Raw genomic sequence first — 27,435 nt, forward strand, 5'->3', positions numbered from 1 at the left:
TTACTTTTTGAAAGACTCAAGACGCCTCAGGAGCAACACCTAAACACACGGGAAACTTCTCAGCAAGGCTCTATTGAGCTCCCTCCGACGAGAACAAAATTGTGAGTACAAATAATCTTCATGTAACGATTTTTAAATGAGCTTTTATTTGCTTAGAATTGTTTATTTTATTGCTATTTACTCATTTATTATAGCCATGTAAACTATTGCTATGCTTTCTTTTCTTTTACCAATAACTACAGAAACAATCCAAGATGTCTTCAGCAAAAGGAGTATCTATTGGCATTGATCTCGGTACAACCTACTCCTGTGTGGGAGTGTTTCAGCATGGAAAGGTTGAGATTATTGCCAATGACCAAGGAAACAGAACCACCCCTAGCTATGTGGCCTTCACTGACAATGAAAGGCTAATTGGAGATGCCGCGAAAAACCAGGTGGCCATGAATCCCACCAACACCGTCTTCGATGCCAAACGGCTGATTGGCCGAAAGTTTGACGATCCCATTGTACAGTCTGACATGAAGCTTTGGCCCTTCAATGTCATCAGTGACGGTGGGAAGCCCAAGGTCCAGGTGGAGTACAAAGGGGAGACAAAGGCCTTCTACCCTGAGGAAATCTCATCCATGGTTCTAGTGAAGATGAAGGAGATAGCAGAGGCCTACCTTGGTCAGAAGGTGTCCAATGCAGTCATCACAGTTCCAGCTTACTTTAATGACTCACAGAGGCAGGCCACCAAAGATGCTGGGGTCATCTCTGGCCTGAACGTCCTGAGGATTATCAATGAGCCCACAGCAGCTGCTATCGCATACGGCCTGGACAAGGGCAAAAGAGGGGAGCGCAATGTATTGATCTTTGATCTAGGTGGGGGTACCTTTGATGTGTCCATTCTGACCATTGAGGACGGCATCTTTGAGGTGAAGGCCACAGCTGGGGACACTCACCTGGGTGGGGAGGACTTTGACAACCGCATGGTCAACCACTTTATGGAGGAGTTCAAGAGGAAACACAAGAAGGACATCAGCCAGAATAAGAGGGCGGTGCGAAGGCTGCGCACGGCCTGTGAGAGGGCAAAGAGAACCCTGTCCTCCAGCACCCAGGCCAGCATCGAAATCGATTCTCTTTTTGAAGGTATCGACTTCTACACTTCCATCACCAGGGCGCGCTTTGAGGAGATGAATGCAGAGCTTTTCAGGGGAACCCTAGAACCAGTTGAGAAATCCCTGAGGGACGCCAAGATGGACAAGACTCAGATTCACGACATCGTCCTGGTCGGTGGCTCCACTCGAATCCCCAAGATCCAGAAGCTCCTGCAGGACTTCTTTAACGACAGGGAGCTCAACAAGAGCATCAACCCAGATGAGGCAGTGGCGTACGGGGCTGCTGTCCAGGCTGCCATCCTCATGGGAGACACCTCAGAGAACGTCCAGGACTTGCTTCTGCTGGACGTGGCACCTCTGTCCCTGGGGATTGAGACAGCAGGAGGAGTTATGTCAACCCTCATCAAACGTAGCACCACCATCCCCACCAAGCAGACCCAGACCTTCTCCACTTACTCCGACAACCAGCCTGGAGTGCTTATTCAGGTGTATGAGGGGGAGAGGGCAATGACCAAGGATAACAACCTGCTCGGCAAGTTTGAGCTTACAGGAATTCCTCCTGCCCCAAGAGGGGTACCTCAGGTGGAGGTAACCTTTGACATTGATGCCAATGGCATTCTGAATGTGTCCGCTGTTGACAAAAGCACTGGCAAAGAAAACAAGATCACCATCACCAACGACAAGGGCCGTCTGAGCAAGGAGGAGATTGAGAGGATGGTGCAGGATGCTGAAAAGTACAAAGATGAGGATGATAGTCAGAGGGAGAAGATAGCTGCCAAGAACTCGTTGGAGTCTTATGCGTTTAATGTGAAAAGCAGTGTGGAGGATGATAATATGAAAGGGAAGATAAGTGAAGATGATATAAAGAAAGTTGTTGAGAAGTGCAACCAGGCAATTTCCTGGTTGGAGAACAACCAACTGGCAGAGAAGGAAGAGTATGAACACCAGCAAAAGGAGCTAGAGAAAGTGTGTAACCCAATTGTGTCCAAGCTGTACCAGGGAGGGGCCCCAATGGGAGGGGCCCCAATGGGAGGCTGTGGTAGCGAGGCACGGTCCAGTTCCTCTCAGGGGCCTACTATTGAGGAGGTGGACTAAACACTGGATGGCCTCCTTCAGAGCATGCACTTTGGCATCTTTGCTGTAACCGGCCATGTTTTCACTGCAAGTGTACCTTAATGTTATTCAAAGCTTCCAAAAACAATGTGATATTTCAAACACACTAATTTTGTATAGGAAGACAACACCTTTAGTTATGTTCAGGAGGTGTTCTCTTGCTTAGAAAATAGGGATTTTTGACCTTACATTTGAAACCCTGTTTGATAGTTTACAGATATATTAGTTTGGCTTGTCCATCTATTACTGTATATATACTGTATGTTGTTATTATCTTGTTCATCTCTTGATTTATCATAATAAAACTTTTCCAAGATTTCAAAGTAATCTGCTTCTGGGACTGACTATCTTGTACAGTAGGTTGGCTACCGAATATCAATAATTGGGTGTGCTTGCGTCAGCAAGGCGCACACTGTTATCTCACATATATATTTATTATTATTATAATTTATTTTCCCACCCTAAAACTCTGTAAATGTTTGCACTACATAGACGTCACTGTCAAAATCTATAACAAACACCATGTTCTAACATAAGGATGCTCATAAGTGTGCGTGGTACCAGAACACCCTAGGCCGAAGGTCGATTATCGATTTTGTAATTATCAGAATCAGAAAGGGGTTTAATCGCCATGAAAGTTTGCACAGACAAGGAATTTACTTTAGCAGGAAGGTGCATACATTCAACATATAGGGAAATAAATCTTGAATAGTGGTGTAGAAGTCTAACTATACTAGTGGTACAAGGTCTATCTGATACTAAGGGGCTGTAAGAATTTAGGTTAAAATACAAATATAAAAGATTAAGTGGCTATGATACACAATATAAAAATACAAAAGTACAAATAGGGTAACTTAGTGCAAATATGACAAGGGTGCAGAAAAAGGCAAAGGTCCAAATATGGCAATGGTTTAAAGTCTGTTTAAAGTCTGTGTGAGCCTTTGGCCTTGTTGAAGATACCAGTGGCAGATGGAAAAAACTGTTCTTGTGGCGTGAGGTTTTGGTCCTGATGGACCGCAGCCTTCTGCTGGAGGGGAGTAATTGATGAAGAAAGTGTTTTGTCCGTCTCTTCATTAACAGAGTGACTAAATTCAGTTGAGTTCTGGATTTTAATAAGTATTATCAATCTGCAGATTGGGAGAGAAAACCAGACCTCTGACAATAAATGACAACACAACACCAGGTTTAGGTCTCAATCATGTCTCTCACCACTCTGAAGGCCGGAGGACCACCTTTTATAGGGGACAAGAATGTAAACATAGATAGTGACAGTCAGGCAGTTATGACGTTACAACAGTCTCAGAGAAAAAGATTCACAGATCATAACCCATGACAACTCTCAGACTAGAGAGATCATAGTTGGAGCTGTCCTTGTAATAATGTAAGCACACAGGAAATCCCAATTTCTTCCATAGTTGGAACGGCCAGCCAGATTATTCTAATAATGTCTGGCCTACTTCCACACCATTTACCTTTTCAGTTAAGCTTTAAACAAAATGATAGAAAATTGCTAATCTCTGAAATAGCATGAAATCCTAAATAAAAAGTAAAGGGTGTGGAAGTATGCCAGACATTATTAGAATAATCTGGTGTCAATTTGAGATTTTTTAACACACACTTGAAAAAGTTATTACATTTTGCGAGGATTTGATGCTATTTCAGAGATTAGCAATTTTCTATCATTTTGTTTAAAACTTAATTGAAACGGTAAAGGGTTTGGAAGTAGTTCAGACATTATTGGAATAATCTGGTGTATATTTGAGATTTTTCAGTACAATTTTGAAAAGGTTTTTAAATTTTGCAGGATTTCATGCTATTTCAGAGATTAGCGATTTTATACATATATTTCTTTTAAACGTAATTGAAAAAGTAAAGGTTGTGGAAGCAGGCCAGACATTATTAGAATAATCTGGTGACACTTTGGGGGTTTACATCCATAGAAATATAATGAAACATACATTTTCTAAATTGTACGTTTAGTTTTCACCCCGACCCTAACGCGAGGCTGCAAAGTAGCGTCTTCCGAATGTGAGACGAATGTCACCTCGGTCTAGTTTAGTATGTAATGCACCAAAATTACACTAGATAACATCATAGTCCTACGTTATGTTTGAGACATGATAGCAGTAATCATGTCAGAAATTGCCTTTATCTATTGGACAATATAACTGATAGGACAATATATAACTAATATGACAACATTAATAACATTAATAAACCTATATCAAATGTCCCGTTTTCGCATATCGTCTTGTTTGTAAGAGTAAACAGCGTTGTTTATTGGTCACAGGCTTTTTCTTTGTAGACGTTCGCGTACGTTCCTGAACATGTCGCACTATTATTGTCAATCCAGAATGTGCCCTCAGTCCGCCCAGTGTTTACATGACGGTGGAGTCAGCTTCGAGACGCTTCCAGTTCTAGAATATTCAGTCGCTTTCGCGAAGTTCCAAGGCAGCCTCAGTTACTAAAATGAACAGTTACGTCAACAAGAGCGTGACGTAAAGGGCGCGTTCTAGAAACTAGCTTTCACTATATAAGCAATCAGTTCAGACGGTCGAGGCATTACTTTTTGAAAGACTCAAGACGCCTCAGGAGCAACACCTAAACACACGGGAAACTTCTCAGCAAGGCTCTATTGAGCTCCCTCCGACGAGAACAAAATTGTGAGTACAAATAATCTTCATGTAACGATTTTTAAATGAGCTTTTATTTGCTTAGAATTGTTTATTTTATTGCTATTTACTCATTTAGTATAGCCATGTAAACTATTGCTATGCTTTCTTTTCTTTTACCAATAACTACAGAAACAATCCAAGATGTCTTCAGCAAAAGGAGTATCTATTGGCATTGATCTCGGTACAACCTACTCCTGTGTGGGAGTGTTTCAGCATGGGAAGGTTGAGATTATTGCCAATGACCAGGGCAACAGAACCACCCCTAGCTATGTGGCCTTCACTGACAATGAAAGGCTAATTGGAGATGCCGCGAAAAACCAGGTGGCCATGAATCCCACCAACACCGTCTTCGATGCCAAACGGCTGATTGGCCGAAAGTTTGACGATCCCATTGTACAGTCTGACATGAAGCTTTGGCCCTTCAATGTCATCAGTGACGGTGGGAAGCCCAAGGTCCAGGTGGAGTACAAAGGGGAGACAAAGGCCTTCTACCCTGAGGAAATCTCATCCATGGTTCTAGTGAAGATGAAGGAGATAGCAGAGGCCTACCTTGGTCAGAAGGTGTCCAATGCAGTCATCACAGTTCCAGCTTACTTTAATGACTCACAGAGGCAGGCCACCAAAGATGCTGGGGTCATCTCTGGCCTGAACGTCCTGAGGATTATCAATGAGCCCACAGCAGCTGCTATCGCATACGGCCTGGACAAGGGCAAAAGAGGGGAGCGCAATGTATTGATCTTTGATCTAGGTGGGGGTACCTTTGATGTGTCCATTCTGACCATTGAGGACGGCATCTTTGAGGTGAAGGCCACAGCTGGGGACACTCACCTGGGTGGGGAGGACTTTGACAACCGCATGGTCAACCACTTTATGGAGGAGTTCAAGAGGAAACACAAGAAGGACATCAGCCAGAATAAGAGGGCGGTGCGAAGGCTGCGCACGGCCTGTGAGAGGGCAAAGAGAACCCTGTCCTCCAGCACCCAGGCCAGCATCGAAATCGATTCTCTTTTTGAAGGTATCGACTTCTACACTTCCATCACCAGGGCGCGCTTTGAGGAGATGAATGCAGAGCTTTTCAGGGGAACCCTAGAACCAGTTGAGAAATCCCTGAGGGACGCCAAGATGGACAAGACTCAGATTCACGACATCGTCCTGGTCGGTGGCTCCACTCGAATCCCCAAGATCCAGAAGCTCCTGCAGGACTTCTTTAACGACAGGGAGCTCAACAAGAGCATCAACCCAGATGAGGCAGTGGCGTACGGGGCTGCTGTCCAGGCTGCCATCCTCATGGGAGACACCTCAGAGAACGTCCAGGACTTGCTTCTGCTGGACGTGGCACCTCTGTCCCTGGGGATTGAGACAGCAGGAGGAGTTATGTCAACCCTCATCAAACGTAACACCACCATCCCCACCAAGCAGACCCAGACCTTCTCCACTTACTCTGACAACCAGCCTGGAGTGCTTATTCAGGTGTATGAGGGGGAGAGGGCAATGACCAAGGATAACAACCTGCTTGGCAAGTTTGAGCTTACAGGAATTCCTCCTGCCCCAAGAGGGGTACCTCAGGTGGAGGTAACCTTTGACATTGATGCCAATGGCATTCTGAATGTGTCCGCTGTTGACAAAAGCACTGGCAAAGAAAACAAGATCACCATCACCAACGACAAGGGCCGTCTGAGCAAGGAGGAGATTGAGAGGATGGTGCAGGACGCTGAAAAGTACAAAGATGAGGATGATAGTCAGAGGGAGAAGATAGCTGCCAAGAACTCGTTTGAGTCTTACGCATTTAACGTGAAAAGCAGTGTGGAGGATGATAATATGAAAGGGAAGATAAGTGAAGATGATATAAAGAAGGTTGTTGAGAAGTGCAACCAGGCAATTTCCTGGTTGGAGAACAACCAACTGGCAGAGAAGGAAGAGTATGAACACCAGCAAAAGGAGCTAGAGAAAGTGTGTAACCCAATTGTGTCCAAGCTGTACCAGGGAGGGGCCCCAATGGGAGGGGCCCCAATGGGAGGCTGTGGTAGCGAGGCACGGTCCAGTTCCTCTCAGGGGCCTACTATTGAGGAGGTGGACTAAACACTGGATGGCCTCCTTCAGAGCATGCACTTTGGCATCTTTGCTGTAACCGGCCATGTTTTCACTGCAAGTGTACCTTAATGTTATTCAAAGCTTCCAAAAACAATGTGATATTTCAAACACACTAATTTTGTATAGGAAGACAACACCTTTAGTTCTGTTCAGGAGGTGTTCTCTTGCTTAGAAAATAGGGATTTTTGACCTTACATTTGAAACCCTGTTTGATAGTTTACAGATATATTAGTTTGGCTTGTCCATCTATTACTGTATATATACTGTATGTTATTATCTTGTTCATCTCTTGATTTATCATAATAAAACTTTTCCAAGATTTAAAAGTAATCTGCTTCTGGGACTGACTATCTTGTACAGTATGTTGGCTACCGAATATCAAGGATTTAGTATGTCATGCACGAAAATTACACTAGATGGCATCATACACAGAGAAATGTTCGAGGCATGATAGTGGTTAACATGTCAGAAATTGCCCTGAGTATCTTTCGGACGATATATAACTAATACGACAACATTAAAACAGCCAAATGCCTACATCAAAGCTGTGGTTAAAAATAAACGAACAAATCAGTTAGATGGGATCTGATTAAATGTGTGTCCTGTTTAATTTATGTAGCCTACTCTTGATTCACCTTGCACTAAACTAATTTGAAATAGTTTTGACATTTATGCAGTATCTTCCTCTTGGTTGTAACGTGATGGTCCTATAGCCTCCTAAGCTTACATCCTACTATGAGGTTTCTTGAACCACGCAAAGCAAAAGACCATGATCAAATGTCATCTAAACTAGTGTGATGAAAACAAGCAACATAGTTCTGATTTATGTCAATAATATCACAGTGGGAATGTTGCCCAAATAATACGGATAGATACGATCTGCCTATGTTACTGATGAATAATTTATGATTTTAGTAGACTACATACTTATATAAACAATGTAACAGTGGAAATAAACAGTGGGGCAATATGGTGCTCAGTGATCTAATTGCATCCAAATCAGTACATGAAGAGTTAATTTGTCGAGGAGGTTGCACGCGCCATCCTACGGTGTTGTGTCGTCTAAATTGGTGAGGGAGGAAGGATCCTTACGGAGAAGCAACAGATCCTCTGCTGAAAAACAACCTTATTCTTTCAGCCCCGCTGTTGATCAAATGTATGGAATTATTCAATGCATGCGTACGCGTATATAATTGTTTGGATCACATAACTTGTTGATCTTGAAAAAATAAGAAGGAAAAAAAAGAACTTGTTGCATTTGGTTGAGCTGGATTTTTGTCAGTGTCAATTTTGGAAAACTTTAAGATAGAAAGGGTGAGAAATATGCGATTTACTAAAAAGTGAATCAACAATATAATGGAATTTACCCACAAGCCTTCATTTTAAAAGACACATTTGTTGACTGTAGGGTGTCAGACACCCGAGAGAAAGTACAACAGGAAGAATCCAGAAGGCTTTTTTTGTGGGGGGGGGGAGGAAACATTTGTAGTACACACGAGTCAACTCATCTATGAAGCTTATGATCTGTGCCAAATGTGCACCACAGGACACTGGAACTGTCATTAGAGGAGTTCTAATTTAACAGGTGGTTTTATCTAGCGTGCGCACTTTGGACTTGTTGGGCACATCTACGGACCAGTGAGTAAATGAGCGACATCCTACCTAGAGACCTAGATATATCATGACCTCTCCGCACATTTAATTTGTCCAGAAAAAAATAAATCACCAGAATAAAACCAAAGGGCTATACTGGGCGGTCTCTCTATCTAAATCTATGATTAGCTCGGTGTGTGTTTCGTCTTATCGTGGGCGCAAGTCAGGCAACAAACCTCCATCCAAAACATGTCTGAAGGAAGAGATGGCGAGAGGGGAAGACTCAGACAAAATAATCATCAATGTTGGTGGTATACGGCACGAAACCTACAAGAGCACCCTTAGGACCTTGCCGGGCACCCGTCTCGCATGGTTGGCCGATCCAGACACGCAGGTCACCCCAGAAACGGACACTGAGGAGTTGTTTTTTGATAGGCACCCTGGTATTTTCGCGTATGTTCTAAACTATTACAGGACTGGTAAACTTCACTGTCCTGCCGATGTATGCGGACCCCTGTTCGAGGAAGAGTTGGCTTTTTGGGGAATAGATGAGACTGATGTGGAGCCATGTTGCTGGATGACATACCGGCAGCACAGGGACGCCGAGGAAGCATTAGACATATTCGAACCCCCTGATCCAGACGACACTGACGATGACAGAGAAATACCCAGACGGTTCGGCATCGAAGACTGCCAAGACAGGTCAAGAGGATGCTGTGAAGTTTGGCAACCAAAGATATGGGCCCTATTTGAGGACCCGTACTCCTCTAAGGCTGCAAGAGTAAGTTGCTTCTAGAAATCATACTTTGTTTTCATTGCATGTCTTTTGCATGACGTTTCATGCATTTCGACAATAGCTTTTCCCTCTTAATGCAATAACTTAATCAGTTTTTCATGTTAGCCTTGACATTCGCGCCATTCCCTCTCCAACAGGTGTCTACTCGATTCATAGACTCCACTGTTACCATGCATTCGATGATTTCATTTGAAATCTAGATCGAAAAATCACGAACAGTATGTAATCCAAGATACACTTTAATCTAAATCTGTATTGAATAAAGTCTGCATATGACCTCGATGTCCAATATTACATCCAATTTGAAACACATGCAGCCAGTAATGGAGCCAGCTGTTATATGGTTGTGTCCACATTATTAAATCGTTTGTATAGGCTACAAAGTCTTAAAATGTAAATGGAGTGTGGGTGATATATCTGACACTCAAAACGTTTATCAACAACATGAAATACTGTAAATCCAAGTGGTTTTCCATGGGAAAGGTGTAAACACTTAATAGAAATCTGACATCTGGGCCTACTACATTCCCAGTCCATACACCAGTGCGTCACTATAGATAGGGGTTTGAATGTATGTCTACCTTAGACTATGGTTCTGGTTATTATTGTTTACAACTGGTTATCAAACTGTCTTCAATTGGGTGGACATGTCTGCTAACAAATTATGTCAGTGAGTAGTTATAAAGTGTTACCCATGCTAATGTCTTTTCATCTCTATTGCAGTCAGCAGGGTATAAGATGTATATAATTCCCATGTGGTTTGTGTTGTCTGGTGATACTACTGTTGATTGTCTCAGGGGGTGAGTAGACAGCCGCTTAAGACCTTTACAATCAGAGCTCATCTTGGGGCAACAAATAGATCAGGTCCGAGCTGACTGAGGTGAATGCTGATATCACGTTTGAGCAGCTTGTCTCATCAATGTAAAGCTGGATGTAGCATTGTGTTAATGTGCATACCTGTCAGACTTTAGATTAAGTCTGAATATGAACATGATTGAGTTAAGAATATGTTTAAACTAACTGTGCAACTCTCATTGTTTTTACTGTAACAAGGATTTATCTATACCACATGAAATGTCAGAGAAAGCCTTTAATTGTCTACATCTACATTGAAACGTTGATCATTTTAGCTCTTGTGATTCAGAATTTCACAGTTTTGTGAGTGCTGTCCCTACATTTAGTCATTTAGCAAACACTCTTATCCAGAGCAACTTTCAGTAAGTACAGGGACATTCCCCCGAGGCAAGTAGGGTGAAGTGCCTTGCCCAAGGACACAATGTCATTTTGCACAGCCAGGAATCGAACTGGCAACTTTCAGATTACTAGCCAGATTCCGTAACCACTGAGCCACCTGACTCCCTACATCACTTGTGCACACTGAACAGAAACAAACATGACAGCATTCAAAGGCATAGTTGCCATAGTCGCAATGCCACCAGAAGGTGACAAACCCAGTGCCTGTCAGTTAATCAGGTTTTTTTTCACGTTGCCAGCTGATCATTTAGTCAGATTAATTTAAATGGATGCTTTTGGAAGCGGTGTGACAGAGAGGGAAGTGGGCGTATAATTAGAGAGAGGCCTCACACTGACCTTAGTAGCTATGTAACAAATTATTCCGTATTTTTATAAAACATACTGCTTTTTCCCCAAGCCAGATGTTCATTATCCTCACATCCAGTCACATTCTATGTATGTATGCTCCCTGTGTTCATACTAAAACGATAAACGTAACATTTTAGAGGGATTCACGTTAGCTTCATGGCTTTTTTTTATTTTCAGAGCGCTTCTCAGCCCATTCCAGGTAAAATGGTTCTAAAAGGCCATGGGGAGGTTCTCCGCCATCACAGCAGCCATAAATTCCATCTCCGTCCTTAATTGCTGGGCCCGGGTGGTCTGCAAGATGCATCCATAGAATCTTTACTATCTGACTGTGACGGCCAGCTGAAAGCCTGAGAGTAGGATATGGATGGTGAACTGATTCATGATTCGATTAATTCAAAGACCCTTATTCTGATTTAAGCATGAGGGATCTAAACCTTATACAGTATCTGGACCCTGATAAGACCTCAGGCTCCATCGTGAAGGTTGTATGACTGTTCTAGATTTAGCATTTGCTTAGATCAACACGAGGGACAACGGACCAAAGATTCAAAAGACTTGAGTCATGAGGTAGAAGCTGTGTCATGAAGGTATCATTCCATTGATCTTTAGTATGTCAGACAGGTACACACAATAAATAGTCACTAAGCAGTGTGCATTTTTGATATTGAGTGAAGCATTACAACTGTGCACCTTCATAAATCACCGATACGTCATTGTTTCATTAAAAACTAGCTGTAATTAACCAACCCTCAGGTAATACAGTTCGATTCCCGGTCATGCCAACTGACGTTGTGTCCTTGGGCAAGGCACTTCACCCTACTTGCCTCGGGGGAATGTCCCTGTACTTACTGTAAGTCGCTCTGGATAAGAGCGTCTGCTAAATGACTAAATGTAAATGTAATTGGCTGTGGAAACATTCTGGCTGCCGGGTGATTGTCCCCTGCTGAGACACAGGGAGGTGTTTGCTCTGAGGTGACATGGAATTAATGTACTGCTGGTAAAAGATAGACAATTTCAGGGCTGGCATTTTAGAATGCTAACAGTGACAAAAGACAGAAGGCAGTTTAAAAATATTCCAAATAGCTGAATTGTTGGCTAAAGATTCAGTGACAAGTTGTGATTTAGATATGAGTTTCTCTATGATTTGTTAGTTGATCTTGTAATGTGATTTCATGTTTTCCATGGTTTATTATTAGACTAATTCTGGCCTGGTGTCAGCTCACCCCTTGATGTGGTAGATCAATATTCTTATGTGCTTTAAATAATTGCTGCGGTCTGCCTGGAGTCCCCCCTGTGGTACATGTACCTCCTCTGGCCCACACACACACACTGTTCCATCTTTGTTGTAAAGACAAGTTACTGTGATTTTCATCCCTTCATCAAAAGACAAATGTCCCCTTTACATTAGGTTAAAACACTCTTCTAGATCCCTGACTTCTTGCTTAAACTGTTAGATTATGTTTGTTGTTTTATTCTGCTGTAGTCTGAGCTGTTTGCAGAGAGAAAATTGCCCCCCTAGCTGTGAATCCACTTTGTCGCTCATCAGAATGGGGATGATGGAAGTCTATACAATTACGCCCTTGACCGACAAGGATGAAATTACCCTATATGGAAACACCTCACAGGCATGAAAGGCTTTCAGAAAGACATGGCAGGCATGTCAATCATGTCTTTTTCTGCCTCGGATTTAAAAAAGCATTTTTTTTTTTACTTTTTAGGACACAGAGCATACTGTGTCCAAGGCAACCAGCCAACTTCTCACAGTCACAATATAAATCCAGACCAAACTGACCACGTGCCTCCCTATCTATCATCCATGCTGCTGTCTTCTAGGCTGGACGTTATTGACCAACCATATTTTCCATGATATATCTTTCTGGAAGATTATCTGTTCCAAAGTGTCAAACATCTAAGTCTGAAAGGGGGACCTCGTCCTCTAGATCAACTGGTGAATGTATATGGAACAAAACGATGAGCCAACCCACTAACAAGGTTTTCAAAGAACAAGATTTCCAAAGAAGCATCTTAACCCTGACAGAGGCACAGTCTCCTGTGATTTTCCTTTGTGAATGAACTGAACGTCCCTGAAAATGTTTCATCAGCCCTGAAATGTAGCTAATTGATCAAGGTCTATTCAGATACGACTATGCAATGTTGTTCTGTATCTGGCCCTGTAATATAATCCTGGTGTTGTCTGTGTAAAGGCATTGTTTAGGGAGCTGAAGTAACATGCTAACAGTAGCAGCTGGGACCTTGGCACCTGGCTCCCCTTCAGGCTTCTGACTAGGGGGCACAGTGCCATAGACTGTCCTAGGGGTAGTCCACACAGATGGATTATGTAAATATTGTAACTGCTTTTTTATAATCCTGGCATAATTTGTTGACAAAATATGGTTATGAGCAGAGTGTAGAGCATGCATCTGGTATACTGAACTAAAAAGCACAAAACAAGGCCCAGTGTATGTTTGGTCAATATGTGGTATTACTGTTTGTAACTGTTGTGTTCGGCAGAGCATTATGGCAATCCACACTGGAATAAGACTAGCAATCGTTCAAACATTGTGACAGTGTTTGAATTGGCTGATACTAATATTAAAAGCAGTATCATGGTAGCCCTTGGTGTCAAGCTATAAACACACAGACACACATTCAAATGTTGTCAGGTTGGCTGGCAAACGCAAACAATCGCCCATGAGCCCAGACACGGTGGCTCTCCACGGTTCCACATGCTAAGACGATGGGAGAAATCACACACACGCATGCACAGGTGGAGTGCAGGGCTGGTCCTTTTATGAGCAGAAGGATATGTTCCCTTCTCTTCTCCAGGCCTCCACTAGCTCCCCCCACAGAGTCCAGTTGGAACAGATTCTGTGCAGATGTCCGGATCTGTTTAGCTCTGGGATAAACCGTTGGCATTTTAATAAACCATGGGGCTCGTTGGCTTCTTCGACAGAGAAGCTGAGCTTGAGGGATCACCTTTTTATTAGGGGCCACTTGTCAGCTGTGTTATAGAGATGTATTCAGTAGTTGCTAAGCTACCGTATGTTATTACAGTGTGTAACAAGAATAAACTATATTTGGAAATAAAAGGCAATTCGTTAAATATTCAAATGAGAGCTGTTGCACAACAACAAGTTCTATTCCATTTAGAACGGATTATGATGGATGAATGATGTTTCGCATTGACAAATGTAGTGAATCTAAATTTGATGATTTAGAAATTATAATTCAAGTCACAGGAGTTATTGAAAGGCACTTTTGATCCTCTGAGTTATTCATCCTTACCACTGAATGTGTTCATCCATGACAGTGCCACCCAACACTTATTGAAATCAATGTGCTAGTCGTCATTACCATAACCAAATGTTAAATTCAAACATTTTCAGCTCCATGCTTTTACACCTTAAACAATTTCACGCAACAGTGACTAGCGCAATTACAGTGATGAGATGATGATGAATCTGCTCTGCAATAGTCCCACCTCTGATGGTGATCTCAGGGGTATACCCTAAACACAGGCCATCCCAACCAGACACAGGCCTTCAGAAACATTGTTTGCTTCATGGCTCATTGACCTTTAGCATAGAGATTATGCCAGCACCCAAAGGATGCAGTTCCTGTTCCATGTTTAGGTTACAATCAACCGACTGCAAACACATACAGGGCAAGCACCATCCAAGGTTTATCGACCCCCTGCTAAAATGCTACTAACTTGTACTTTTTTTCGTTTGAATCGAATCGAGAACGTTGGATAGCGGCTGTTGAGTCACTGCCTTCTTATTCATGCTGAATTGCAGTGCATTGTGTGGTGAGGGTCCACAGGTCTTCGTGAGGAACATATGCAACAGGTCAACAAGCCGCGGGTGAATCTGGAGGTATCAAAGGCAGTAGGTACACGGCGGGGTATTTTGACAGGGTATGCAACACATGTCAGACTGGTATGTAACTTTGGTGTGAGCTGTCTGGCAGATTGTCCTTGCCAGGCACATGCCGCTACTCACATTATAAAAGCCCTGGATGCTTCTGTTCTCCAGGGAAGTGTGGAGAGGTCTGGGAGAGTATAAATGAGAGGACATGATAGGTACAACTGCATACACAAGATGTGTGTGTGTGTGTGTTTGTTAGTAGACGTGAAGGTGTGTGTCTGAGAAGGAAAGGTAAGGAGATAATGATAGTTGCTTTTCCATTTTTTTTGCTCAACTCATGATTGTATCTCTCCTCTTGTTGCAATTAATGTACAATACCTTTTACAAGGTTGCTGTCCTTCACTAAACTCATGTTGAACTAACAATACACTTGCTTCTAACGCATGGGTTACAGTTTTCCTAGAAACATCCATTACCCAGTGGTTTCATATGCTATACCAAGTAACTCAAACCCAAAACTATACAGTGTAGTTTAGCATACAGTACATATTTAACAAATGTCTTTCTCTTTAGATAAAAAGAACATTTAACAGAAGAAACCCCTAGGACACATGGAAGCCCCCCCCCCACCCCCCAACACACACACACATACAAATGCAATTTCTTCTAGAAGGATTACTGTGTTACACCAGCAAAGTACCATGCGCTGTATTAATGTGGTGTACAGTATACTAACAAACCTAACAAAAAAGGGGGATCTTGTTGGTTCCAAAATGAGAAGATGCATTACACCAGGATTTCTACTATGTATTTGGTTGAACACTTCTGGATACTGCTGGTGCATTTGTTTTAGCCCTGAAAAGGGGATGAACCGCTGCTAAGTGCATGCTTGCGCACATATTTAACCAGCTGGGAGATGAGCAGGGGTAGATATGTAATGTAATACTGTACGTCCGGAACATAGCAAACACTAATGATAGATCATCCCCTACAATGCTAACACACACAGACATGGCTATTGCAGGGCAGGGAAATCAGTCAAAGAAAGGGACAATGTTTTCAAAATGTTTAGAGTTGTACACCTGCCTCAAATCAATTTATACTACTATTGTAAACATGCACATTCTTTTGATGTTAGGACTTCAAAACAACAAGGGATATGAGTGTATTATCAGGTGAGATATTGTGGGAGGAAGCCACATCCTTGCTAACTTCCAACAAAATGGCAGATGAACGTAAACATGCTGTATGTCTCCCAGATCTTTGGTAAGCCTGTGGGGCTTCTCTCTTTTTGCTTCAAGCTACATTTCCTGGTGAGCTACACGGGCATGCTGTGGTTGTCATGGCTCCTTCTTCCCTCACAGCCCCACACTCCCCCTCCCCCACCTCCAGACTCATACGCCTTATGGCTGGTGGCTGAAGCCTCCTAATAGCACAAGCTCATTTAGCGCAGGTTCGTTAGTTAGCCAAACACAATACTGTTCCAGAGCCAAAACTGTTTATTTGGCTTGCAAAGTGGTTGTTTATAGAGTGTGATATGTTCCCTTGGTGTACTGGTGAAATCCATCCACCTACATTAATCATTGGCATTGCTTATTAGGATGAACATTTACCACTATACAAGCGGATTGGCATTCAAGAAAAGGAATTAATTTTTCTCTTGCCCATTTCTATGTGTATGAGTCCATGAGCGTTGTTGGAGCTGTGATATGAACAAGTCCCTGGTGTCTCTGGATCTCAGAGGCCATGATTGTGGATGTTAACAAAATCAGTTCTGTTTGGATAGGGGAGTTTGTTGTCAGAAAGCTTTTGTCTAGACTTTTATACAGTAAAACTGTATTGTGAAGTAAAAACAACAGCCACGCAGTTGCTGAAAGTTAAACCAGATCAACCAGTCCTAAACATGTTTTCACTACACTTGAAGCCTCAGTGCATTGTTGACCAAAGCACGCCACAGGGTTGACAGAGGAAGTAGTTTCAGTTTTTCTGCTTTACTGGTCGTGACTGGTGTTTTTTTTCTCCTTCAGGGTGTCGCCTTTGCCTCTCTCTTCTTCATCCTGGTCTCCATTACCACCTTTTGTCTGGAGACCCACGAAGCCTTTAACGACCTGATCAACCACACAGATCTGGTGACAGTGGCCAACGTCACCACCACAGTGGTCACCTGGGAGGTTGTGACTAAGCCCGTCCTCAACCTGGTAGAGGGTGTGTGCGTGGTTTGGTTCACCTTTGAGTTCCTGGTGCGCATCATCTGTTGCCCAAACAAGATTCTCTTCATCAAGAACATGCTTAATGTCATCGACTTTGTGGCCATCCTGCCCTTCTATCTGGAGTTGGGCCTGAGCGGCCTGTCATCCAAAGCCGCTTCCGACGTCCTGGGCTTCCTCCGGGTGGTGCGCTTTGTCCGGATCCTGAGGATCTTCAAGCTGACGCGTCACTTTGTGGGTCTCCGTGTTCTCGGCCACACCCTGAGAGCCAGCATCAACGAGTTCTGCCTCCTCATCATCTTCCTGGCCCTGGGCGTGCTCATCTTCGCCACCATGATCTACTACGCCGAGCGCATCGGCGCCAAACCCGACGACCCGCGCGGTTCCAAACACACCCACTTCAAGAACATTCCCATCAGCTTCTGGTGGGCGGTAGTCACCATGACGACACTGGGCTACGGGGACATGTACCCCCAGACGTGGCTGGGCATGATGGTGGGGGCGTTGTGCGCCTTGGCGGGGGTGCTGACCATCGCCATGCCCGTGCCCGTCATTGTCAACAACTTTGGGATGTACTATTCGCTGGCCATGGCCAAGCAGAAGCTCCCCAAGAAGAAGAAGAAGCACAACCCGAACCCCGACGTTCCAACAGACTCTGTCTCCTTTGGGATATCCGGTACCAACTCTCCCAGGGACAGCACCCAAAGTGACACGTGTCCTCTGGCAGCTGAGGAGAGCAGTGGCAGAAACCGCTCAGGTCAGCACCATACCCATTCATTAGGGGTGGGAATCTTTTGATACCTCACGATTCAAATCGATTCCTGGGGTCACGATTAGCTAAAAAATTGATTCAAGATTTTTTATTAAAAATAAATAAATCTATATATGCTTACATTTGATTCCAGTTTGCTGTTTAGTGTTACTTAAACTTATAAAACGTATTTAAAAAAAGTATTACTTAAACTTATAAAACTTTAATCAATCTGAATCGCTAGAAGACTGAACTGCGATTCAAATGTGAATCTATTTTTTCCCCCACCCCTACCATTCATTCTCCACATCAGTTTTGCATGGTGTCCATTACAGTTGTTTGTCTCTGAAACAGCGTAAAGTGAAGTGAATATAGAATGGAACTCTGTATTTTTTTCATATTGTTTTTCTCTCGTCAAAATTGTAAACTCAACTTGCTGTTATTATGTGTCCCAAAGTCTTCTTAATGTTTCTTTGACAGACAGGGCCTAATTAGGCACCATCACGTAAACACAGACTGATCCAATTATTTTCAGGGATCTCAGGTCAAATTGAATCTCAGCACAGTAAAACTGTGTTTTTGTGGGATGCAGCAACCTTTCCCCTGAAGGGATGTTGAGTAAAAGCTTTGGCATTTACTGGCTTGTGTTGTGCTCTCCTGTCAGACTCCAAGCAGAATGGGGACGCCAACGTAGCCCTGTCGGAGGAGGAGCGCTGCAGCCTGACCCAGCCCCTGTCTCCTAGCGACAAGTGGACCCTTCGGCATTCCCGCGCGCGTGACAACAAGGCAAAGAAAGAAGCCACCTGCTTCCTGCTCACGTCTGGTGACTTCTCCTGCCCTGGAGAACCCAAAATCCGCACAGGTAGGTCATCCACATCTAATCCAAACTGTGGACACCATATCCTTCCATAGACCACACACACAAACTGTTTGTCAATAGGTTAAAGAGGAACTCATCATGAACCAGCATGAAACCTTTTTATCAACTCCAGTTCAACCCCCAACTTGACCGTGGAGGTGTATTATTTAGTCATGACTCGCCAGCCGGTTAAAAGGAAAATCAACTAAAGAGCTTTACAGTACTAATTGCATCATCTATCTGTCTGCTCCCTGGAATATAGCCGTGGATAAAGGTGTGAATAAGACTGTCATGGCGTGACAACAAGAATGGTGACAGGTACGCAATAGCAACAGATAGTGTTAAAGTATTCTAATAGCTAATATTTAGATCATAGATACATGCATTGGCAACTAAGTTGTAACAATGCAGTCACAGGTGCCATGGGGGGGGGGGGGGGGGGATTGTATTATTAGATCATGTTAAGTATTTTTTTACTACAGGAAACAGGGGAGCATGTGGCCAAGGCAGAGACTCTTGTTTGCACACCTCCTAATTCAGCTCATTACCAGCTGCTATCAGTCTGCAATCACTCTCTGCTTGAATGGCCTGCTGAATCTCAGATCTTAGCGCCCAAATTCCCCAAGGGCCCACACAGTAAGAAGAAGCTCTATATTTGGGTGTAATGGATTCATTTCTCACATCTCGAGCAAACATTCCACCCTTTGACATCCTGACTGATTCTTATCAGCAGATGGCCTGAGCATTTTACCCATGATTTCATCTGAAGACGAGACTCCTGCCAAAACTCATTAGAACACTAATATCAAGGAAAGACAACAGATTAGTCAGTCTCTTAGCTCAACCCTAATGAGAGTAATGTTTATCAATCAGGTTTGTTGTGTTTTTTGTCCTTTAACACCATGAAAGGAAACTAGCTTTCATCATGTCAACTAAAACCTTTCCAGACTTTGACGGAAACAGTTTTGGTAATGATGGAACCTATGGAACATGCCATTGTTGGAGTCAAAATCAAGTCGAGTCAAAATCCCAGTTCCTCGATCAGACTCTGTCAGAACGTTGATAAGGGAATGGGACATGTTCTGATGGGTGATAATGGCTAGAGGGGGAAGCAGTGTAATACCCCTTGCCTGCCCAAAGACAGATCCATCCTACATAGATCAATAGAAGTCTTGACAGATCTAATCGTACCAGTGATTCCAGCCCTGGGAAAATGAACTGTGATTGCACTATGGAATGCTTCTGCCACGAGAATCTATCTTGGATAAACAAATGGACCCCCAAGCCATTCTGGGTGGCACTAAGTACATATAGTGCTGTTTCACAAAACAACATGCGACAGAAATGCCCTCAAATGTGGCAAAAGTAATGAACTGATAGTTTGTTTTGTCTATGACACGGACAAATGGTAGGGTGTGCTGATGGAACTGCCAGCCCTCATTTAGGGTCAGTAGACAACAACAAAGGGAATCTGAGAAAAGCCAGAAGCCCACATAAACAATCGTTGCTCTACCTTCCCTTAACTCGGACATAGAAAGAGAGACAGAAAGAGAGAAGGAGGTAATTCGATACCGAACCCTGTGTCTGGTAAGTGTGTGGATAATGATATCCCAGCTTATTATCGAAGAATATTGCACAAACTCTCACATATTACTGCACGTTAGCCTCAGGGAGGGGCTAAAGATACGCACCGATGCGTGACAATATCAAATCAATTAATTAGATCAAAATTCACTGCAACAAAAATAGTCATGTGTACAATAGGAAAGTGGTAATTACAGACATTTTTGATTGAAACCTGGAACTGGATTAAAGCCTACTGGTTGTGGCTCTGAGGTCAATCTCATAGTGGAGGTGACCCACTATATCCCTGGATTACACAGGATGTGGTGTTGAGTAATGTATTACAAGGGCAACAGGGCAGAGAAGGGGCAGATATCTGAAAACCACTTTTGATTCATATCAGGACAGGCAGCGTGCTGCACCACACAAATGAGTTGAAACGCCGAAGTAAACAGTGCATCTGTCACAACCCAGTCACACCCAAGTTCCTCCAGCACAGACGGCCCCTTATCTAACCCACAGTGGCTTCACAGTGTGACATGTGCCTGCTCACTTCTCCAAATTGGGAGCGTAACCATGTAGTAAGCCAGTCAACCGCCTTTGAAAGCCAACAGCAACTAACAGCAGCATTAGACACAGTTGCAGGGTTTTGTGCAAAGGGGAAGCCTCTACTCCCAAATGACTCTTCAACTTGATTGCCACTAATAGGCTTCCATTAGTAGCATGGTCATAGCGCACAGCTTCCGCCTAGCTTTCTAAGCTGACATGCTATGATATTCAGGGGGCTTGGCGTAAGGGAGTTTTAAAATGTACAGTCCTGGCAGGGTGTGGATCAGTTTACTAAATGTACCCAGTATACTAAATGTTGTAGATCTGGATGTCTTCAATGATATTCTTATATTTGTCGAATTTCCAAATGGTCTTTTTTTTTATACAGAGAGCTGCAAAGATGTCCTCGCCGCGACAGGAAACTATGCCCAACCTGAAGTGACCACACTGACCTGAAAGCTGATTGTCTGTTGAAAGGTTGACCTGTGTGCACATAGGTTGAATGGGTGTGCGCAGAGGTGGGACAGAGCAATGCTGAGGACGTCCTCTCTCACCAAAATGAAGATGGGATTCATGTTCACTTCTGTTACTCACTGTTATACTTACATACCAACAAACGTATCTGATACTTTAAGAGGTGTAGTTCTATAAACTCATATGTCTATCAAAGCATTTCTGCATGTATGGCATGATCTCTCACTCTATGATGTACTCTGAACCAGAACAGAATAGGACTTATAGACCTTCAGAGTAACTAAATATCTGAAGTGATGGATTTGTCATTGATTTTTTAGTTACTTTATTATGAGTTGCAATTATGAACCAATAGTTCCAACAGCATTTTTCAAGATATTGCTATCCAACATTTGGGATGAATGAGGTTTTACATTGTGCACAGTTCTTTGGAGTCTGTAAAACCAGATCATTGTTAATTAAGATGTCCTCTTTTCATCCATAAATTGTGGTTAATAAGAATGAAGATACAGCGGAAAAGTGTGAATATCGCGTTGTTCAGTCAAAGTTACTGTAAATCAAGCTCTGAAAACTTGAAATCATTGTCCCAAGTTGACTCCATGAAGTCAGGTCAAGTACAGCTTTGTTTGAACTAAAACATAACAGTACAAAGCATTTTGGTCTCTGGCTCGTGTTGTGCCTGCATTTCCAAAGGCAGCCTAGAGAGAAAGCATGCAGACAGGAGTCAAGAGTGAACATGTGACTAGCAGGGCTCCAACTTTCCCTGGTAAACAAAATGTCCACCAAGTCTTATACAAAAAAAAAGGAAAAAAAGACTAGAGATCTTACTGTGTCATCATTGCATTAGCTATAAACCATCCACTCATCATTGCTCGTTGACAAGGGACCAAACGTAGGCTCTATGAGATTGTACAGTAGGTTTGTCATCACCATTGTTAGTTCATACGTTGTAATGCATCGTAAAGACACATTCTATAACGTGACAGCAGTTCCAGTTGTGCCTAATGTCGAGTCATAGAGCTTGTGTGCATTAATGTAGACGTAGATTTGTGCCAGAACTCTCAGTGGTTTGAGATCTTTGTTTAACCCCAGCATAAGTTGCTTGGGGGAGAAAATACATAAAATAAAAGATTATGGTTTCTATCACAGGTGACTTACTATATTCCTCATGGTCTACCATAGTTGCCTTATGTTTAAATAAGCAGATGGTTCAGTTTTTTTTAATTATAATTTTCAATCCCCATTTTATGCTGACACAAATGTCTATATCTTTTATGTAAACGTAAAAGCACATTTGTATGTAGCACAGTATACTGAAGCATTCCTAAACCTGTAATTCTATACAAACTGCTCAGCTAACATCAATGAATTAAAATGAATGAAGAAAATAAAATGTTTAGATTCTTGTTCCATCTGTCTGTATTATACAGCCTTCTTTCCTACTTTACTGTTGATTTTATATATAGTGGGGAGAAAACAATAGATGAATCCCATGTTGTCATCATAGATTGAATATGAAGCAGTGGTGGTTGTAAAATCAAACTCAGTTAAAGCTGTCAGATGCCATGTGTCTGCACACAGTTGATATCTTGAACCATGTCGGTATGTGTTCATCTGCCAGAATACAAATAAAATCAACCTCATGTTTCAACTTGTGGAATAATTGCCAGGGTACCTTCTACCTATTTTATCTCACTGTTGAATGTTTCATTGAAGATAGCCGTCATATAATATTACATTTTGTATTCATTTACCACCAAACAGTATACCACATGGTAAGGGTCTCTCTAAAGCCACCATAAGAAGTTCCTTCCCATTCCTCCGGTTCCCTAGCGCTTGGATGATTACATAGTTAAGGTGTTGATGGAGCAGACCAGCATCTCCATGGAGATTTGGGACAATCAGCTAGGCTAATTATTGTTCAGCTTCTCCGATTCTCTTCTGTCTCTTCATCTCTGGCACATACAGTCAGGTGCAAAAACACACAGGTCCCAGACACGCACCCACACAAAACACACACACACCTTGTAGTTGAGGGTGTGAACATCATTATAGCTGATGCCTTTACAGAGCAGTGTTTGATGTGGAGAAATGGAGTGTGCAGTGTTCTGTGAGTTGGGCCTGACAGAGAGCAGCAGATGACATCAGTGAGTCACAGACATCAAGCCGGTATGAATATTAAATCAGGCTCCAGACGGCTGCAGACAGTCTGGAGCCTTTCAGTAAGTCACCGGTGGATTCAGATATGGATGCATTCAAAGGCAGCAGTGCGACCAAAAAATCAACACGACTGTGTGAAGACTGTGTGTCCTTTGTGTTACTCACAAAAAATGTACTTGCGCGCAATCTCTGCAAATATGATAGCTGAAACAGTTTAGCTATCGGTAATAACCTACTTTGGTGGCTGGCTGGATGTCAACGTCTTTCATTCTGAGTAATGTTGCGTTTAACTGAATTCACGAATTTAGCCCTTATTGTGATGATAATTGACTCCTTGTAAGTAGCAATGAGTCTGTAATGTGTGATTGCATATGAATGTCCTATTGCATGAGAATGTTGTATTACATCACAGGGCCATTCACATTTGAATGGAGCTGGGATTTGCAGCTCACAAAAGTCTCAATTGTTTGAACACGTTAACCACCACCCTGAAGTTATTAAAATCTTTGTCCAAGGAGAAGTTATTTAAATTACATTTGACTGATTCCACAATTACAATCATCACACTATGTAATGAGTTGATGACTGTCTGACTGACTGACCGACTGACCGAACTGTGACTTGTGAAAGTCAACTGGGCAGTTTGAGCAGACGGACATCTGTCTGACCCGGAGGTGGAAGTGACGGGAATGGTGTCTACAGATTTGGCCTGTCCTACCTGAAAACTCCCCTTTCCTTGTTTCTCTTCATTTGTTATTTTTACCCTCCTACAAGCGTTGCTATGGCGATGCGGAACGCAGTTTCCATGGAGAAAGCGGCTCATCCTCCCTAGCCCCCAGCCAGGTCACGGGGGAGCCAATCGTCAGTAACCTGTGAAGGCAGCCATCTTGACTACTCTTGGGGGTAATATGGGACTGTTACATGCTTGACCTCAACACTACTATTGAGGGCATCTGAGAGGTACATGCATGCTGTGACTGTTGTTTGATAGGGATTTTTAATGGTTGTGATGATGGTAAGAAGATAAGACTATGCGTCACTGATGGATTATAACAACAACAGGTCTAAAAACACTTGAGAGCCTGGAGAGAGAGAGCGACAGGAAGTGGTTTTGAAACCCCAGTGGCACACATTGCTTTCTGTCCAAATAGCTTGTCAGATGCACTGTGGATGATAATTCATTTTACTGTTGAGCTTGTCAAGCCATGTTGATTTGAATGAAGAACACCAGTGGGTATTCAAATTCACACATCACACATTGTTTTAGCTCCATGTGTCTCATGTACATCTGGAAAATGAGGTGAGACGATACTAATCTGTGCATGGAGCTTTTGGGTGTGTGAAGGTAAATGGAATACTCTACACATGTCAGATTCTTCATCTGATGCAAACCAATGTTCAAAGCTGCCAAAAAACACCCTCTTTCCTTTTAATGCAAATTCCTGGGTCTGTTGTCATCATCAAAAGACTGACAATTATTCGTTTCAAATCCGGGATTTCAAAAGTAAACCCACAGCACATGAATGACTACATGAATAATCATGGCATCCTAAGCCAGTGAACAGCATGTCTTCACCACATCAGACTCGTCAGGTTCATTTGGTTCGGCCCGGCCAATCAGTATTCCGATGCTGTCCCCATAACACCAACCCTATTCCAACCGATTCCGCGCCTCTTAAGCACAAAACGAACAGAGCGAAGACAGAGGCGCAACATCGTTGCCATGGTGACCCGGTTCCAGGGCGTTGTTTTTTTCCCCTCTTCCCTTTCTTTTCTCTCCCCATTCCGAGCATCATCCCTCTGTCAGTGGAGAGAGCCAATCCCCGGTAGTCTCCCTGAAGCTTGAGTGAAGATGTGACAACAGCCCTGCTGTCATACACAGGCACCAGTTTGTGACATACAGAGCTGTATGTCATTCTCCTGACATATCCCAGCTCACCGCTGGACCTAATGGTATATTGTATTGTTGCAAAGACTCAAGCTATGCTGGTGGTAGTACTCACTGAGAGTTAAAGACAACATTTGGCCTTTTTCAAATAGAAAATAAGTGATTGTTGGAACATTGTATTTAGTCATAGAATTATTTTTGGAAATATCCACACAAATCCTAGTCTGCACAGTCAGTCAAATTTGCTGTCTTTTGAATAAAAGCAGAGAAGAAAAAGAAGCCTTATCCTGTCAGTCATATAACAACACCGTTGTCTGTAAAGAGCAGTGAAGAAGAATGATGCCTCTATCAACACACCTAAGGGGTTCTCCTGCCATCGAAACATGATTGTGTCCAACAGGAGAGCAGAGTCTCTGAGGAGTCACTAATGGACACCACTTATTTTTTCAGTTTCACTGTATACAAGGAAATAAGAGTGATAGCGAAGGAGAGAGAGAGAGAGAGAAGGAGTGAGCGAGGGAGGGAGAGAGAGAGAGAGAGAGAGAGAGAGAGAGAGGGGGGAGGGAGGGAGAGAGGGAAGGAGCGAGAGGGACAATCAGATAGAAGGAAGAAGGGAATAAGGGTCAGGAAAAGAACACTTAGTGTCTTCTAACTGCAGGTATCCATCAGTTAGAGCCCAGGATGTCAACAATATACCACAACCCCTCCCCACATCTCCTCACCTCATCCTCTACCTTTCTCACCACTGCCACCACCACTCCCATCCCTGGTCCAGCAATCCTTCCCCATCCATCTCCCCACACACAATCTATAACACCACACACTCACAACACCAAGAGGAGGGGGATAAAAAGCAATTCATATCAATAAAATCAAAACCATTTGTCCAGACACCTTTCAGAACCTCAACATCAATATGTTCTCTACACATGTACAAAATTGGTCAATGGTACACTCATGATAATAACAAATGTGCTAACAGAGGGAGAGCCAGGTGTATGCTAATGTGACAGAACGGGCTTTGATGCCTGGGTGGCAGTGGCTTGGTCTTTATGCAACACCATTAACCAAACAAGAAGCCGGGATCGCTCATTTAAATATGAGTCAGCTAAGCAGTAGGCCGGTTGTTGAAGTAACCAATCATTATCCTGTCCTTTAGCCAAAAGTAAGTGGTATTGCATTTATGTTACGCCTAAAAGCAGTTCAAATGATTCCACCATCTTATACTTTCAGAAGCTTTTTTTTTTTTTGTTGCTTTCGCTTAAAATATTTAACCCTAGAATATCATGAAATGTTCTTAACCAATCACACTGTAGGGTGATAACTACCCATACAATGTTATAAAGCTATATTTTATTTTTAAGCAAACGGACAGATGAATAAAAGCATTATGGAAACTTGAATAAATTCACTTTGACATTTGAATTGGAAATACATATACAATATAAACTGTAGGTGATGTACATCCTGTTTCCGACCAATCATAACCATAGTACAATAGGCCTGGCATAAACAACCACGTACATTTCACAATGTATGCTTCATGTTTGGCTACCTGTAATGTTTGGGGCTATCTTGTTGTTATGATCAGTGACCTATGCACTTTTGTAAAACTCTCTCTTGGAAATCGCTTTGGATAAAAGCGTCTTCTGAATGCATAAATGTAAATGTATAAACACCACCATACAGCGACGTGGATCCATTCAACATAAACAGAGATATTTCACGCATACATTAAAATAAGCCTTCTTTAATACAACATTTAAATGTTTATGATATTTTACATGTTGATTTCATCCAAGTCCTAGAGCAAGCGAAAATGGCCCCAGAGGAGACTCAATCAGGTGTAGAATACAGCCTTCGTAATGAGCCCAGCGGACACAGCGGACGAGCGGTCGAACGAGCGGCCGACGAGCCATGCAAACAGTGACAGCTGGAGACACAACACATGTAAACAATACACAGTCAAACCGTTTGGACAAGACTTAGAAAGTATGACAGACCTGTGAGGGAATGTGTGGACGGGTACATGCGGGTTTGTGTGTAGTGTGGGTCTGCGGTGTGATGAACAATGTTATAACTGTTTGAGGAATTGCAATTCAAAGGGAATGATGAGAAAGATGAAGTGAAATTGTATCCATCGTGACTTTA

At 42.8% G+C, this 27,435-nt stretch overlaps 3 protein-coding genes across 4 annotated transcripts; all 3 read left to right on the forward strand.

Moving 5' to 3' along the window:
• LOC136945650 (heat shock 70 kDa protein) lies at positions 1-2,511 on the forward strand. The gene is made up of 2 exons (XM_067239602.1): positions 1-101; positions 243-2,511. Exon 2 carries the CDS (start codon positions 255-257, stop codon positions 2,190-2,192), a length of 1,938 nt encoding a protein of 645 aa, XP_067095703.1. The 5' UTR covers positions 1-101; positions 243-254; the 3' UTR covers positions 2,193-2,511.
• Positions 2,512-4,765: 2,254 nt separating this feature from the next.
• On the forward strand, positions 4,766-7,321 carry LOC136945651 (heat shock 70 kDa protein-like). Its single transcript, XM_067239604.1, has 2 exons — positions 4,766-4,873; positions 5,015-7,321. Exon 2 carries the CDS (start codon positions 5,027-5,029, stop codon positions 6,962-6,964), a length of 1,938 nt encoding a protein of 645 aa, XP_067095705.1. The 5' UTR covers positions 4,766-4,873; positions 5,015-5,026; the 3' UTR covers positions 6,965-7,321.
• Positions 7,322-8,099: 778 nt separating this feature from the next.
• kcnc4 (potassium voltage-gated channel, Shaw-related subfamily, member 4) lies at positions 8,100-22,887 on the forward strand. Of its 2 annotated transcripts, XM_067240063.1 has the most exons (5): positions 8,100-9,350; positions 16,861-17,797; positions 18,456-18,653; positions 18,913-18,968; positions 21,151-22,887. In XM_067240063.1, exons 1-4 carry the CDS (start codon positions 8,751-8,753, stop codon positions 18,948-18,950), a joined length of 1,773 nt encoding a protein of 590 aa, XP_067096164.1. In that variant the 5' UTR covers positions 8,100-8,750; the 3' UTR covers positions 18,951-18,968; positions 21,151-22,887. The 2 variants fall into 2 exon arrangements, with proteins under 2 accessions (XP_067096164.1, XP_067096163.1); XM_067240062.1 differs by lacking the exon at positions 18,913-18,968.
• The last annotated feature ends 4,548 nt before the right edge of the window (positions 22,888-27,435 follow it).

This window comes from Osmerus mordax, chromosome 7, assembly GCF_038355195.1.
Source record: "Osmerus mordax isolate fOsmMor3 chromosome 7, fOsmMor3.pri, whole genome shotgun sequence".
NCBI classification, from domain to species: domain Eukaryota; kingdom Metazoa; phylum Chordata; class Actinopteri; order Osmeriformes; family Osmeridae; genus Osmerus; species Osmerus mordax.

Excerpts from the sequence above, each read along its gene's own strand:
- LOC136945651 (XM_067239604.1), top strand. The coding sequence starts at position 5,027 with ATGTCTTCAGCAAAAGGAGTATCTATTGGCATTGATCTCGGTACAACC.
- LOC136945650 (XM_067239602.1), top strand. The coding sequence starts at position 255 with ATGTCTTCAGCAAAAGGAGTATCTATTGGCATTGATCTCGGTACAACC.
- kcnc4 (XM_067240062.1), top strand. The coding sequence starts at position 8,751 with ATGATTAGCTCGGTGTGTGTTTCGTCTTATCGTGGGCGCAAGTCAGGC. Across the intron at positions 17,798-18,455 it reads CAGTGGCAGAAACCGCTCAG|ACTCCAAGCAGAATGGGGAC; the intron begins GTCAGCACCATA and ends CTCTCCTGTCAG. Across the intron at positions 18,654-21,150 it reads AGAACCCAAAATCCGCACAG|AGAGCTGCAAAGATGTCCTC; the intron begins GTAGGTCATCCA and ends TTTTTTATACAG.